The following is a 16,829-nucleotide window of genomic DNA, read 5'->3' as shown; positions in this document are numbered from 1 at the left end:
TCAGAGACAAGATGGAAAACAGGGGCCCTGGCTCCCAGTCCCCAGTCTCCCCCCCCCCCCCCCCCCCGATCTAACCCAAGACACACCAGACTGCTCCAAAACAGACCCATTTTCTGAACCATGCTCCCCAAAGCTGGAGACTTAACAGAAAGTAGCTTAAGAAGTGCTCCTGTCTCTAGCACCCAGACACCCAGCTCCCAATGGGATCCAAACCCTAAATATATTAGTTTTTCTCTGTATAAAGCTTATACAGGGTAAACTCATAAATTGTCTGCCCTCTATTACACTGATAGAGAGATATGCACAGCTGTTTGCTCCCTCAGGTATTAATTAATTACTCTGGGTTAATTAATAAGATAAAGTGATTTTATTCAATATAAAAAGTAGGATTTAAGTGGTTCCAAGTAATAACAGACAGAACAAAGACAGAAATTACCAAGCAAAATGAAACAAAACACGCAAGTCTAAGCCTAATACATTAAGAAACTGCATACAGGTAAATCTCATCGTTAGAGATGTTTCAATAAGCTTCTTTCACAGACTGGACTCCTTCCTAATCTGGGTCCAGCAATCACTCACACCCCCATAGTTACTGTCCTTTGTTCCAGTTTCTTTCAGTCATTTCTTGGGGGTGGAGAAGCCATCTGTAAGCCAACTGAAGACCAAATGGAGAGGCTTCCAGGGCCTTTTATATTCTCTCTCTTGTGGATGGAAACCCCTTTGCTCTTCTTTGCAAAGTCACAGCAACAAGATGGAGTTTGTAGCCACCTGGGCAAGTCACATGTCTATGAATGATTCAGTTTTTTGCAGGCCAACACCATTGTTGACATGTTAGTTTGAATGTTCACAGGAAAGCCCAGATGTGGATTGGCGTCTCCTATAGTCCTTTGTCAGTTAAGTGTTTCTTGATTGGGCAGTTACTTAGAGTAATCCTTTCTCAAGAAGCTAACAAAATGCTTCATTGAGGCTACTTAGAATCAAACACATTGAGATACAAGTGCATAGCCAATATTCATAACTTCAAATATAAAAATGATACACACATACAGACAGCATAATCATAACCAGCAAACTACATCCTTTCTATACACACCCGACTTGACCTCCTCTATTCAAGAGCTGGGGCAACCATAGGACCCAGGTTGCAACAATGATCTATATGGTCACAGTTCATGTCAATAATGTCACAACCACAATTTATCTATTTATCCATCCCCATATACCCCTCTCTATCAATCTATCCATCCCCATACACCCCACTCTATCTATCTATCTATCTTTCTATATATCCCCATACACCCGCACAACCCCTCCCCAATTTATTCCCCATGCCTCTGATATTCCCTCTGTGGCTGGATCCCCAGCATAGAAACTCAAACTGGGGCACAGCAACTCTCCAACTTGGGCTGTCTCTTACAATGCTTTGCTAGTGATAAGCAGCCAACCCCTCCAGGCATTGAGGTCACTCTGCCAAGAACAGGCAGGGAGACACCCAGCTAAATTGCATTAATGCTCTAATTATACAGAGAGACCCCAGCAAATCTCTCAGCCTGGTACCCCAGAAATGTACCATTTTACATGGCTCAAGGCTTTCTCTTGAACAGTGCAAGCTCATTAATTAGTCCACCACTTTGTCAAAGGAAAGTGGACATGCACCAGCCTCTGTAACCTGAGCCGATTCCCCAAGCCCTCTAGACAAACTCACCGGTAAGGATAAAATGTTAAAGGCAGTTTATGAACTTCAGAAAGAGATTTTAGGTGATTAGAAGTGTGAGACACAGAGGTCAACGTTGGTTACACAAGACATAAAATAGAATCGCGATCTAAATTGCGTAACCTGTTAAACTTAGAAGATTTGAATTCAAGAACTTTTCTCACCCCACTGGGTGACAGTTGACAGTTCTCTATACACAGGCTGGATTCCCCTCTCAGCCTGGGACCAAGCTCCCCCGTTCAAAGTCTTTGTCTTCCCAACGATGTTGAGATGGGGGAGGAGAAAGGCCAAGTGGTGATGTCACTGGGATTCTGGATTCTTCTTGATTGGCCATCAGCAGGGGTCTGGCCCATCCTCATATAAATGTGTCTTGTTTCTTGCACCTCTGTTGTCACTGAAAGACTGGCTGTGGGCATTTCCCACTTACCACATATTTCAGAAGCAAACATATTTCAATACTTGATAACTTCACCTACAATGATAGCACTCACCATTCAACAGGTTATTAATGTTCAACAGATCAAGACTTCTCAAATGATACCTCACAAGACCTGTATTGTACAAAACATTTCATTGTCATATCAGAGTGTTGAATATGGGGGTTTCCGGGTGTTATTTTGAGGTACAGTGTCACACCCCCACCCCCAGTTTATCTCTCCATGGGGGAGTAGGAGACAGAAAAGGAGGGGGCAGCCTGAGCTGAAGTGAGGGGGACCTGTGGCAGGGAGTGGGGTGACTCCTGGAAAGATATTGGGGATGCAGGGTGATAGGGGTCCTACCAGCAGTGGGGTGAAGGAGTGAGCAGAATCCCCTGATGGGTGGAGCATGGGGGCTGGGGTTGGAGTCTCAGGGCATGAAATCGTGGATAGAACAAAACACAGGAGAAAGAAGGAAACATCAAACCTGTTCTACAGCAGCATAGGGTCTTCATTCCCCCCACCACCACCCAGTGGCCAATTTCCCCTCCCCCGCCACAGCCTGCTCTACAGGGCCAGGGCATTGGGCTTCCCCTGGATTTACCCAAGGATCAGAATCCTGGCCTGATTCCCCTGGGGTTTGTGGGGTTGTTCTGGATTTACAGTGGGGTCCTTGAGACGCTAGGTGCTGGCCCCAGTGTGGCACTAGGGGGCGCTGTACTGCAGGGTAGGGGGCTCGGCAGGGGGTGCTCTCCCCGGGCAGGCAGTGCTGGCCCCAATGCCCCACTGTGGCACTAGGGGGCGCTGTGCTGCAGAGAGCAGGGCTCAGTAGGGGGCGCTCTCCCCGGGCAGGCAGTGCTGGCCCCAATGCCCCAGTGTGGCGCTAGGGGGCGCTGTGCTGCAGAGAGCAGGGCTCAGTAGGGGGCGCTCTCCCCAGGCAGGCAGTGCTGGCCCCAATGCCCCACTGTGGCACTATGGGTTTCTCTGTTGCAGGGCAGGGGCTCAATGGGGGACACTCTCACCGAAAGGCAGTGCTGACCCCAGTGCCCCAGTGTGGCTCTAGGGGGTGCTGTGCTGCAGGGCCGAGGGTTCGGGGGGGGGGTGCTCTCCCCGGGTAGGCAAAGGCCCCAATGACTCGGTGCAGAGTTTGACTCACTGTGGTTTCCTTTTCAGACTCTCTAGCTCGTAATACCCTGGGTCGAGACCCATGGGAGCTGCGTTTCATCCACCACAGGGGTGGAACAATTGCTGACCACAGCTTCCTTCCCAACTAGATGTGGCTGGGGGCGTGAACGGGGGCTGGAGCTCAGGGCTGGGGGGAACGTGATGACGGCTGAGACAGTGAGAACACAGGAGACCTTTTGTGGTGCCTTGATACACCTTCAAAGCACCTCTCTCCCAGCAGAGACACAGCCCAGCCCGGGACGCCGACCAACCCCAGGGACAAAATATTCCTCAGCTCGTCTCCTGCAGCAGGTGAGTGATATATGGGTCTGCTCAGACCTCTGCCGAGATGAGGAACCCCATCGAACTGGGTGCTGCACAGTCCCTGACCGAGATCAGGGACCCCATCACACCGGGTGCTGCACAGACCTCAACAAATATCATGGTCCCCAGTCCCTCCTGCTCTAACCCACTTGATCCCACTCCCCTCCTAGTGTGACAGGAGAACCCAGGAGTCCTTACTCTCATTCAGTGCTCTATCCACTAGAGCAGTGGTTATAAAACTGTGGGTCACGACCCAGTACTGGGCTGCAGAATGGGTCACAGCAGCTGTGGTCAGGACCGACAACCGGGCTGTTAAAAGTCCCATTGGTGTTGCTGCCTGGCTGAGGCAGGCTAGTCCCTACCTGTTCCGACACCGCGTTGTGCTGCGGAAGCAGCCAGCAGCAGGTCCGGCTCCTAGGCAGGGGAGCCACAGGGCTCCGTGCGCTGCCACCGCGCTGACCACCATTTCCGCACTCCCATTGGACACTTCCCAGCCAATGGGAGCTAGGGCGGGGGTGGTGCCTGTGGGCGAGAGCCACGCCGAGCCACTTGCGCGCCTCCGCTTAGGAGCCAGACCTGCTGTTGGCCACTCCTAGGGTGAAGCGCGGTCTGCGGTGCCTGGACAAGCAGGAAGCCTGCTTTAGCACTCCCCTGCGTCGCTGACCGGGATCCACCCCAGGTCAGCCCACGCCCAACTCCATACCCCAATCCCCTGCCCCACCCATGAGCCCCCCAAACCCAAAGTCCCTTCCTTCACCCCAAACCCCTCATCCTTGTCCCCACCCCAAAGCCTGCACCCCCAGCCCAGATCCCCCTACCACACCCTGATCCCCTCATTCCCGGCCCCACCCCACAGCCCTTATCCTCGCACCCCAACCCTCTGCCGTAGCCATGAGCCCCTCCCACGCCCCAAACCCCTCATTCCCAGTCCCACCCCACAGCCCTTATCCTCGCACCCCAACCCTCTGCCATAGCCATGAGCCCCTCCCACACCCCAAACCTCTCATTCCCAGTCCCACCCCACAGCCCTTATCCTCGCACCCCAACCCTCTGCCATAGCCATGAGCCCCTCCCACACCCCAAACTCCTCATTCCCAGCCCCGCTGGGTCATGGGCATCAACAATTTACTTTTTCTGGGTTGCCAGAAAAACAGTTTGAAAACCACTGCGCTGGACCACGCTGCCACTCAGCTTTTGATAATTAATTTACATAGTTGATAATTTTCATATCAGGAGCATCTTGCCATTTCAGGCTGTTTGATTTTCTATTGGCATCAAAGGAGTGGGGCAGCAGGTGGGGACTGAGCAGAGACGGGAAGGAACCCCAGGGAAGGGCTTGCAGAGGGCTGCAGGCCGGGCAGAACCAAGCAGTCAATATTCAAATATTCCAATGCGTTTTTCCTGCCCGGTTCTGCTGGGGGGGAGGACAAACATTTACTGTCCCCTCCCAGTCTGAGCCTGCTACCACGACAGGATGCAGAGCTGTCACCCTTTGCTCTCCCACAGCCAGCATTGCTGTACAGCTCCAACCCAAGTGGAACATTATTCAGATCTACGTTTGACACAGCATCCCTTGTGGTTAGTACGGGGCGGGACGCACAGAGAAAAGTGAGGTGGTCAAACATCTGATGAGGAAGGAAGGCGACGAGATACCCATGGGTCTGCTCTGGGTTGGCAGGGAGGGGGCAGGATACCGGACTAGATGGGCCCAGGATCTGTTCCGGGGTGGTAGCATTTCCTTCTGTCTTTCTCCAACAGCCACAGTGTAAAGACGCTGGGGCTGATGCTGACCAGGAGAAACCCCAGAAAATGACCCTCCGTCAGGGGTTAAACATAACCAAATCCAGCACTCGGCATGGCCACAAGGGGGCCCCAGCAGTTTCTACAGTGAGGCCAGTCACGCCGAGCATGGCCCCAGCTCCCGCTGCTCTCGCTGGCTATGAAAGCCCCCACTCGCAAGCCACGGTGTGCGTGTGGCTTCGGGCTGCCCCCTAGTGGCCACACCCAGTCACTGAATTGGCTCACTAATTACAAGCCACGGACTCTGTCCACATAGCACCGCCCTCTAGTGGCCCCATTCAGGAACTGCAATGACCCATTATTGCATGCTGTGGAGTGGCCATGTGAAACTATATCTCCTCCTCGTAGTTAGTGCCGATATTACAACATCTAGAAAACAAGGAGGGGAATGAATTGATGCAAATTGGATAATCTGTAGTCAAACATGCAAATGAGGCATCACGTCATTTGTGTAAAGCCTCCAGGTTTCCTAGAGCCAAGAGTTTTCTTAGGTGTGCAATAAAACATGGCTGATGTCGTAGGTGATGGATGGCTCTGCTTCTAGAATAGAGATAACCTGTGGAACTCCCTGCCACTGCATTGTCACTAATTCTGAATCTCTCTCTGTCTCTCCCTCTAGGAGGGATCAGAGGCCAACGGCACCTCCTGGATGGGGGAAACCATTGCATCAGCCATGCCCAGATTTCATGCCTTCATCCCCCTCCTCCTCTTCATCTTCCCTGGGGCCTCCTCCCATTGTCACACAGGCACGGCCAATGAATGCAAGAAGCATATGGCGTTCGTGCCCGGGCACAGCCTGATTGGTGAGGGCATTGATGTGACCACGATGGGCAGGAAGGGGGCCTATCTGGTTGATAGCAGCCTCTGGCAGCACGAAGACGGCACCTGCACCCTGTGCCAGAACCGACTTCAGGGAGGGCAGTGGCAGAGGCTGCCGCTGGCTATGGTGGACTGGCGAGTCCGCGTCTCATGCAGCCGGAAGCTGAGCAGCTCGGTGCAGCAGTCGGCGATGGGCATGATGGAGTCGTCAGCGTCCGCGGTGCAGAACGACTGGAAGGTGGGGCTGGACGTGCCCGTGAAGCCCAAGGTTAATGTCCAGGTGGAGCTGGCCGGATCACATTCCAAACTGGCCAGTTTCGTGGTAGACCACACGCGGATGGACAAATATAGCTTCATGAGCCACGAGGTCTCCTGTGGCTATTACAGGTAAGAGCCAGCCTGGGTCAGGAGGACTCACCTGAAATTGGGATTACAGCAACACCACACAGTGACACAGGGCCTTTCCCCTCTACGGAGCGCCAGCTCTGATCCAGGCCTAGGGTGGGAGAATGGCTTGCTCGGGGGGGGGGCAGGGAATAGGACACAGAACCTTTCCTCTCTAGGGAACACTGGCTTCAATCCGGCCCCAGGATGGGGAACTGTTTCAGGATAATGGGGAATGGGGCACAGGACCTTTCCCCTCCAGGGGGCATCATCTCCAATCTGGTCCCAGGGCAGGGGATTGGCTGGCTAGGAAGGCAGGAAATGCTACAAGGGGTGTTTCCCCTCTCGGGGGCGCCGGCTCCTATGTGGGACTGGACAGCTATCTGGGATTTTCTTCTCATGTGTGTCAGGACAGCCGGCGACCTGCCATGGCCAGAGTGGGGGACGTCTGTCAGAACTATCAAGCAGCTGGCAGTATTCCCAGCACAGTCGTGAGGTTCAGCAGACAGGGTGGTTGCATTGACTAGGAGCCACCTGCTTAGACCTTGGCTTGTGGGTTGTCTGGGGCCTTAGGACACACAGCTAATGACCTCAGCTGACTCACCGAGCTGAACACACTCCTCACCTTGTGTCCCTACCAGGTTCCGGGTCAGCCAGACGCCCCCGCTCACCAGCCATTTCACTCTGGCGCTGGAGAACCTCCCGGGCCAGTATGACAGCAAATCGAAGGTGGAGTACCAGCAGCTAATCAGCAACTACGGCACCCACTACATGTCCCAGCTGCAGCTGGGGGGCCGGGCGCGGGACGTGACGGCCGTGCGGGTCTGCGAAGCGGCATTGAGCAGCTTGACTGATGATGAAATCAAGGATTGCTTGAGCATGGAGGCGGCCGTGAGTATCGGAATGGGCTCGGTCAAGGGTGGGAACAGCAAGTGTGAGGAGGAGAAGAAGAAGGGGAAGGTCCAGGGGAGCTTCCATGAGACGTATCGGGAGCGCCACGTGGAGGTGGAAGGAGGAGAGAGCACGACTGATGTGCTCTTCTCCGGCAGTGATGCCAAGGACTTCTCGGCCTGGATTGAGAGCCTCAAAGCCAGCCCTGGCCTGGTGTCCTATTCACTGTACCCCATCCACATCCTGGTGGAGCAGGATGACCCCAAGCGGGAGGCGCTGAGGCAGGCAGTCAGTGAGTACATCCGTGAGAGGGCCCTGTGGAGGAATTGCACCCGAAGCTGCCCTCCGGGGACTCAACGCAGCGCCCACGACCCCTGCTCCTGCGTCTGCCCCGGGGATACCATGACCAACGCCATGTGCTGCTCGCGGGAGCGCGGCCTGGGGAAGCTGATGGTGACAGTGAAGAAGGCCAGTGGCCTGTGGGGGGACCAATCTACTGCTACAGATGCCTTTGTCAAGGTCTCCTTTGAGAGAAGGGAGATCCGGACCAACACCATCTGGAACAACAACAGTCCCGTCTGGAACGTCCCGTTGGACTTTGGTACCATCCACCTCACCGGCACCAGCAAGATCCGTGTCCAGGTCTGGGACGAGGACACCTGGAACGATGACCTGCTGGGAAGCTGCAACATCCCACTGGAGGCTGGGGAGCCTCACCAGAAGGATTGCTACCTGAACCACGGCCGCATCTGGTTCCAGTACAGCCTGCGCTGTGGGCCCCACCTCGGGGGCCGGAGCTGCTTCGACTATGTCTCCCAGCCACCCCAGCTGGGAACAGCCAAGGGGAAAGAGGCAGAGGCCTTCTGGTGAGCCCCTTAGATAGGGGATCCAAGAGGGTTATGAGTGTGCATTGGTCAATGTCATTTGCTAGCTCTCACTCTGCTGACGCTACTGGGCTTCATGCTGTCACTCCTGCTCAGGAATCAGTGTCTCTGATGCCCATAAGAGACTGTCTGCTCCTGTGGGCCTGTCACCCTCCCTCTGGGAAAACATCCCACCACGTACCGTCCATTTCAAATCCATCAGACCAGTGCGTCCCATGATTCCTGCCATCCAATGTATCCATCTAATCAACCAACCGGCGAATGTGCCTACTGCATCCAACCTGTCTGCCCCTCCCCCAGCCAGCCAACTCCCAGCCAACCAACCAACAAATGGTTGCATTTAGTGTATCCAACATATAAAATCAAGAAATCACCAACTGGATTTAGTGTATCCAATTTATCAATCCAGCCAGCCAACCAATGAACATGTGTATTATATTCAAAATATCCAGCCAGCCAATCAACAAATGTATTTAGTGTGTCCAATGTAACCAGCCAACTAACAAATATATTTATCATGTCCATCCTACTTGCCAACCAATGTATCCAATGCATCCATCCAGCCAACTAACCAGTTTATGTATCTAGTGCATACCTAGTCTCAACCTGTTTACCATGTGGGCTGCATGTGCATCTCTCCATGTGTTACTTTGGCCACATCCACACTGCATATGTACTATCTGTACGACCCTCACGATGGGCTGCAGCTGTGTGCTGATTGGTGCACAAGTAGCCACGGGTTGAGAACTACTGATCTGGTGCATCCAGTGTAACTAACCAACCAACCAACTAAGGTCTTAAGTTTCAGAGTAACAGCCGTGTTAGTCTGTATCCGCAAAAAGAAGAACAGGAGTACTTGTGGCACCTTAGAGACTAACAAATTTATTAGAGCATAAGCTTTCGTGGACTATGCATCCGAAGAAGTGGGCTGTAGTCCACGAAAGCTTATGCTCTAATAAATTTGTTAGTCTCTAAGGTGCCACAAGTACTCCTGTTCTTCTTTTTAAGGTCTTAAGTACATCCAGCCAACCAACCAAGCTGTGTAGCCAGTGCAACAAACCAACCAATGAATGTCCTAAGTACACCCAACCAACCGGTTAACCAATATGTGCAAACAGTGCAATCAATCCACCACCCCATGTATCCATCCACCAGTGGTATTTATCTGTCTCGTGTATCCACCTGAAAACCAATTGTCTCTACAAGAAGGGATAAGGTGCACAGCTCAGCCCTGTCCTATTGTGGCTTCAGTGATTAACCCTCTGTAGAAACCCTAAGATACTCCAGGGTGGACATGGTTCTATACTCTCAGCGGATGGGCCAGCGTCCTGGGTGGAGGATTCATTAGGCTGTTCCCTAAATGTTGTTTCTTTTGCTTTCCACAATTACCGAGCTCCTTAGGGGTTAGTTATATCATCATGAATAAACAGGCCCCACCCACCATCCGGCTGGATGATGTCTCCTCAGATGGTCAACAAAGACGATGACATAGGAGAACATGCCACGGGGCTATTGATTCAGGCTGTCAGCAGGCTCAGGGAGATGGCACTGCATTGGGGTCACATTTGAGAAGGGCAAATTCTCGCTAATTCAGGGATTGAAGCTTCTTCCTGTCTCACCCCATCTGCATCTGTTGAGAGCCTAGATCAATAGCTCCACAATGCACCTCACTGATGGAGGGGGAGTGGTTAACTCTTAACCCTACTGACTGCAACTTAAATTTATCCAGCCTGGAAAATTGCCATGAAGCTTTGCAGCACCACTGCAAAATGATTTGCTTCTGGGAGGATTCCAGCTCTCTGGATTTTTGCAAGTGTATCGCCCTGCTTCAATAAATATTTATGAAAGCAAATTTCAAAGCAGGAAGCCTTGTCATTCTGCTAACCTCAGGGGGTTGGACCCAGATGTAGAGTAGAAATGAGCAGCTGCAATACAGGGGGAGGGATAGCTCAGTGGTTTGAGCATTGGCCTGCTCAACCCAGAGTTGTGAGTTCAATCCTTGAGGGGGCCATTTAGGGAACTGGGGTAAAAATCTATCTGGGGATTGGTCCTCCTCTGAGCAGGGGGTTGGACTAGATGACCTCCTGAGGTCCCTTCCAACCCTGATATTCTATGATTCTATGACACACTTGGGAACACTAGGGGGAGCTCTGGGCTAGAGGCGAGTATGGCATGGCGTGACAGGGGAGCGAGACAGCTGGATGAATTTGCTGCAACGGGGAATAGAGTGTAATGTGGCTAACGCCTTTCAAAGCAAGTGGCTTCTCTTGGGCACAGAGTGGGGTAGGAGGGAAAGAGATACAGGGAGATGGGCAGTGTTATTAGATGGTATTCATATCCCACAACTGATTCTTTAAAGACACCGCTCTTGCCAAGAGGGGATATGAGAAATTATCCTTCTAAAGGGCTTCAGCTCTGATCTGGGCCTAGAGCAGGGGGATTGGTTGGCTCAGGAGGCTGGGGAATGGGACACGGGGCCTTTCCCCTCTAGGGGGCGCTGGTTGTGATCTGGCCACATGATATGGCTGGCTCCGGGCGCTGAGGAATTAGGGTAACAGTTCTCCTCTAATCCTCCAGCTCCGATTCCCTCCAGTAGGTGGCAGCCTGGACTTACGCAGCCCCCAACCACTTGATCAGCAAAATGCATCTTGCATATCAGTTCTGAGAGAGCCTAGAAAGTATTAGCTGGGGAGCCGGATTTGCCTCTAGAATGGAGGCTGGGATCCTAGTGCAAAGGCTGAGAGATGGGGCGGCTCCGGAGAGACAATGGGAGTACGGGATGGGCAGAAGTGGGAGCCCCATGGCTGGTGGTGGAGCCGAGATGGGGGGGAATAAGGACGTGGTGACACTGATGAGACACGGGGCCAAGACAGGCGTCTCGTAGTGTTGCTCTCCTCATAGAACCACGGGCCAGTCATGGTGGTGGAGGCGGATGCAAAAATTCATCCTGGAGCCCAGATCTGCGCTCCCAGGCAGGTTAGGGAATCTACCTCCATAGCCGCCACCCATCCCTAAGAGAGCATGACGTTATCTGCTCCTGGGCCTCTCCTCCAAGGGGGTGTGACTCTGAGTTCTCCTGGCCCCTCCCCAATTTATTCCCCATGCCTCTGATATGTCTTCTGTGACTGGATCCCCAGGGTAGAAACTCGAATGGGGGTGCCACAGCACCCCCTTAACTCTCCAACTTGGGTTGTCTCTTACAATGCTTTGCCAGTGACAAGCAGCAAAACCCCTCCAGGGGCTGAGGTCCCTCTGCCAACAACAGGCAAGGAGACACCCAGCTATATTGCATGAATGCTCTAATTATACAGAGACAGACACCAGCAAATCTCCCCAGCCTGGCACCCCAGAAATGTACCATTTTACATGGCTCAAGAAATTTTCTTGAACAGTGCAAGCTCATTAATTAGTTTGCCACTTTGTCAAAGTGGACATGCACCAGCCTTTGTAACCTGAGCCGATTCCCCAAGTCCTCTAGGCAAACTCACTGGTAAGGATAAAACGTTAAAATCAGTTTATGAACTTCAGAAAGAGATTTTAGGTGATGAGAAGTGTTAGACACAGAGGTCAACGTTGGTTACACAAGAAATAAAAATAGAATCGCAATCTAAATGGCTTAATCTGTTAAATTTAGAAGATTTGAATCCAAGAACTTTTCTCACCCCACTGGGTGACAGTTGACAGTTCTCTATACACAGGCTGGATTCCCCTCTCAGCCTGGGACCAAGCTCCCCAGTTCAAAGGCTTTGTCTTCGCAACCATGTTGAGATGCTGGAGGAGGGAGGCCAAGAGGTGATGACACTGGGAGTCTGGATTCCTCTTGATCGGCCATCAACCGGGGTCTGGCCCATCCTCATATAAATGTGTCTTGTTTGTTATGCCTTTGTTGCCACTGAAAGGCGCTTCCCACTTACCACGTGTTTCAGAAACAAACATAGCAATACTTGATAACTTCACTTACAATGATAGCACTCACCATTCAACCGGATATTAATGTTCAACAGATCACGACTTCTTCAATGATATCTCACGAGGCGTGTATTGTACAAAACCCCTCAATCACATCACAGTGGTTCCCAGGTGTTATTTTGAGGTACAGAATAGCATACCGCCACCTCCAGCTTGTAAATGCATGGGGGAGCAGGAGAGAGAAAAACGGGGACAGCCTGGGACGGAGTGAGGGGGACCCCTGGCAGAATAATGGGTGGTTCAGGCAATGAGGTGACCCCTGGCAAGATAAATGTGGGGTGTATGGAGTGGTGGTGACCCCAGCAAGAGAAATGTGGAGTTTAGTCAGTGGGAGGACCTCTGGCAAGATAATGGGAGTGCAGGGAGATGGAGCAGTGGGTTGGAATGACAGAATCCCCTGATGGGGGGAACACAGGGGTACCATGTGGTCTGTGGGACCCTGGGGTTGGAGTCCCAGGGGATGAAAGGTTGGATAGAACAAAACACGGGGGAACAGAAGGAAAGAGAAGGCCATCTCAGACCTGCTCTACAGCAATCCAGGGCCATCTCCCCTCCACCCTTGCCCTCAGTGCCCCTTTTCCCCACTCCCACCACAGCCTGCCCCACAGGACCAGGGCATTGGGCTTGCTCCAGATGTACCCAGGGATCAGAATCCAGGCCTGATTCCATTGGCGTCCATTGGCGTCAATGGGGTTGCTCCGCATTTACAGTGGGGTCCCCCGAGGTGCTAGGTGCTGGCCCCAGTGCGGCACTAGGAGGCGCTGTGCTGCAGGGTGGGGGCTCAGCATAGGGCACACTCCCCCTGGCAGCACGGAAAATGAATGCAAGGAGCACACGGCCTTCGTGCCTGGGCATAGCCTGGCTGGGGAGGGCATCGATGTGACCACGATGGGCAGGAAGGGGGCCTATCTGGTCGACAGCAGCCTCTGGCAGCGCCATGACAACACCTGTACCCTGTGCCAGGACCGACTTCAGGGAGGGCAGTGGCAGAGGCTGCCGCTGGCTGCGGTGGACTGGCGGGTCCAAGTCTCGTGCCGCCGGAAGCTGAGCAGCTCGGTGCAGCAGTCGGCGATGGGCATGATGGAGTCGGCAGTGTCCGCGGTGCAGAACGACTGGAAGGTGGGGCTGGACGTGCCTGTAAAGCCCAAGGTTAATGTCCAGGTGGCACTGGCTGGATCACATTCCAAACTGGCCAGTTTCGAGGTAGACCACACGCGGAAGGACAAATACAGCTTTGCGAGCCACGCGGTCTCCTGCGGCTATTACAGGTGAGCGCCAGCCTGAGTCAGGAGGGCTCACCTGGAATTGGGATCCCAGCAACACCACAGAGAGATATGGGGCCTTTCCCCTCTAGGGGGCGCCAGCTCTGATCCAGCCCAGAACCAGGGGACTGTCAGGCTTAGCGGGGCGGGGAATGGGACACGGGGCCTTTCACCTCTAGGGGGTGCTAGCTCCCACCTGGAACTGGCCAGCTATGGGGCAATTTCTTCTTCTGAGTGTCAGGACAGCCCGGTGACTTGCCGTGGCCAGAGTTGGGGCAGTCTGTCAGAACTATCAAGCAGCTGGCAGTATCCCCAGCAACGTCGTGAGGTTCAGCAGACAGAGTGGTTACTTTGCATAGGAGCCACCTGCTTAGATCCTTGCTTCTGGGTTGGTTAGGGCCTCAGGGTGTGCATCTAATGACCTCAGCTGTCTCACCGGGCTGAACACACGCCTCACCTTTCAGGTTTCAGTGGTAGCCACGTTAGTCTGTATCAGCAAAAATACCGAGGAGTCCTTGTGACACCTCAGAGACTAACACATTTATTTGGGCCTAAGCTATCATGGGCTAGAACCCACTTCATCAGACGTATGAAGGAAAAAATACAGGAGCGGGTATAAATACATGAAAGGATGGGGGGTGCTTTACCAAGTGTGAGGTCAGTCTAACGAGATAAATCAATTAACAGCAGGATACCAACGGAGGAGAAATAACTTTTGAAGTGGTAAGACAGTGGCCCATTTCAGACAGTTGACAAGAAGGTGTGAGTAACAGTAGGAGAGAAATTAGTATTGGGGAAATTAGGTTTAGGTTTTGTAATGACCCAGCCACTCCCAGTCTTTATTCAGGCCTAATCTGATGGTATCTAGTTTGCAAATTAATTCCAGTTCTGCAGTTTCCCATTGGAGCCTGTTTTTTGTTGAAGAATTGCCACCCGCAGGTCTGTTATTGAGTGACCAGAGAGACTGAAGTGTTCTCCTACTGGTTTTTGAATGTTATGATTCCTGATGTCGGAATTGTATCCATTTATTCTTTTGTGTCGAGACTGTCTGGTTTGGCCAATGTTCATGGCAGAGGGGCATTGCTGGCACATGATGGCATATATCACATATATCACCTGTGCGTGTATTTTTTACTTCATACATCTGATGAAGTGGGTTCTAGCCCACAAAAGCTTATGCCCAAATAAATTTGTTAGTCTCTAAGGTACCACAAGGATTCCTCATTTTTTTTACTCCTCACCTTGTGTCCCTGACCAGGTTCCGGGTCAGCGAGATGCCCCTGCTCACCAGTCATTTCACTCTGGCGCTGGAGAACCTCCCGGACCAGTACAACAGCAAATCGAAGGTGGAGTACCAGCAGCTAATCAGCAACTACGGCACCCACTACATGTCCCAGCTGCAGCTGGGGGACCGGGCGCGGGACGTGACAGCCGTGCGGGTCTGCGAAGCAGCATTGAGCAGCTTGACTGACGACAATCAGGGACTGCTTGAGCATGGAGGCGGCCGTGAGTATCGGAATGGGCTCGGTCAAAGGTGGGTACAGCAAGTGCGAGGAGGAGAAGAAGAAGGGGAAGGTCCAGGGGAGCTTCCATGAGACGTATCAAGAGCGCCACGTGGAGGTGGAGGGAGGAGAGGGCACGACTGACGTGCTCTTCTCCGGCAGTGATGCCAAGGTCTTCTTGGCCTGGATTGAGAGTCTCAAGGCCAGCCCTGGCCTGGTGTCCTATTCACTGTACCCCATCCACATCCTGGTGGAGCAGGATGACCCCAAGCGAGAGGCGCTGAGGCAGGCAGTCAGTGAGTACATCCGTGAGAGGGCCCTGATGAGAAATTGCACCCAAAGCTGCCCTCCAGGGACTCAACGCAGCGCCCACGACCCCTGCTCCTGCGTCTGCCCCGGGGATACCATGACCAACGCCATGTGCTGCTCGCGGGAGCGCGGCCTGGGGAAGCTGATGGTGACAGTGAAAAAGGCCACTGGCCTGCGGGGGGATTACTTTACCGCTACGGATGCTTTCGTCAAGGTCTTCTTTGAGAGAAGGGAGATACAGACTGGCACCATCTGGAACAACAATAATCCCATCTGGAACGTCCACTTGGACTTTGGTACCGTCCACCTCACCAGCACCAGCAAGATCCGTGTCCAGGTCTGGGACGAGGACAACAAGTGGGACGATGACCTGCTGGGAAGCTGCGACATCCCGCTGGAGGCTGGGGGGCCCCACCAGAAGGATTGCTACCTGAACCACGGCCGCATCTGGTTCCAGTACAGCCTGCGCTGTGGGCCCCACCTCGGGGGTCGGAGCTGCTTCGACTATGTCTCCCAGCCACCCCAGCTGGGAACAGCCAAGGGGAAAGAGGTGGAGGCCTTCTGGTGAGCCCCTTAGATAGGGGATGGGAGAGGGGCATGGGTGTGCATTGGTCACTAGTGCTCCCTGTCCCCCAGAGCATTTCCTAGTTCCCACTCCGCTGACGCTGCTGAGCTTCATACTGTCACTCCTGCTCGGGAATCGGTGTCTCCTAAGTCACAAGAGAGAGTCTGTTCCTGTGAGCCCATCATCCTCACAGCTCCCTCTGGGAAAATATCCCACCACAAATTGTCCATTCCGGATCCATCAAACCAGTGTGTCCCATGATTCTGGTCATGCAATGTATCCATCCAACCAATAAACCAAGGTATGTACCTACTGCATCCAACCTATCCGCTCCACCCCATCCAGCCAAGTGTCAGCCAACCAACCAACCAACCAACCAACCAACCAACCAATTGTTGCATTTATTTTATACAACATATTTGGCCAGCAAACCACCAGCCAATGAGTGTATCCAGTGCATCCAAATAACCAATACATTTTATCTAGCGCATCCAATGTAAAAAGCCAGCCAACCACCCAACCAACCAACGAATGTGTTCAGGCTGTCCAATGTAACCAGCCAACCAACAAATGTATCCAGCCAACCTTCCAACCAATTCAACCAATGTATCTAATTAATTCAATATATCCCTCCAGCCAACCAATCACCGTATGTATCTAGTGCATCTGGTGGATCCAACCAACATGTGTAGCCAGTGCAACCAACCAACCAATGAATGTTAAGTACATCCAGTCAACCCATATGTGCTGGCAGTGCAACTCATCCACCACCCCACGTATCCATCCACCCACTGTAATTACCTGTCTCGTCCATCCAGCTGAAAAG

General features: G+C 52.8%; 1 protein-coding gene and 1 pseudogene across 1 annotated transcript; both read left to right on the top strand.

Moving 5' to 3' along the window:
* The first annotated feature begins 3,406 nt into the window (after nucleotides 1–3,406).
* LOC128837347 (perforin-1-like) lies at nucleotides 3,407–8,382 on the top strand. The gene is made up of 3 exons (XM_054028457.1): nucleotides 3,407–3,606; nucleotides 6,038–6,624; nucleotides 7,263–8,382. The coding sequence occupies exons 1-3, from the start codon at nucleotides 3,457–3,459 to the stop codon at nucleotides 8,380–8,382; spliced, it is 1,857 nt and encodes a 618-aa protein (XP_053884432.1). The 5' UTR covers nucleotides 3,407–3,456.
* Nucleotides 8,383–13,178: 4,796 nt separating this feature from the next.
* LOC128837332 (perforin-1-like) lies at nucleotides 13,179–16,006 on the top strand (annotated as a pseudogene).
* The last annotated feature ends 823 nt before the right edge of the window (nucleotides 16,007–16,829 follow it).

This window comes from Malaclemys terrapin, chromosome 4, assembly GCF_027887155.1.
Source record: "Malaclemys terrapin pileata isolate rMalTer1 chromosome 4, rMalTer1.hap1, whole genome shotgun sequence".
NCBI classification, from domain to species: Eukaryota; Metazoa; Chordata; order Testudines; family Emydidae; genus Malaclemys; species Malaclemys terrapin.
The sequence above is the reverse complement of the archived record's forward strand: the minus strand, read 5'-3'. Positions and strand labels throughout refer to the sequence as shown.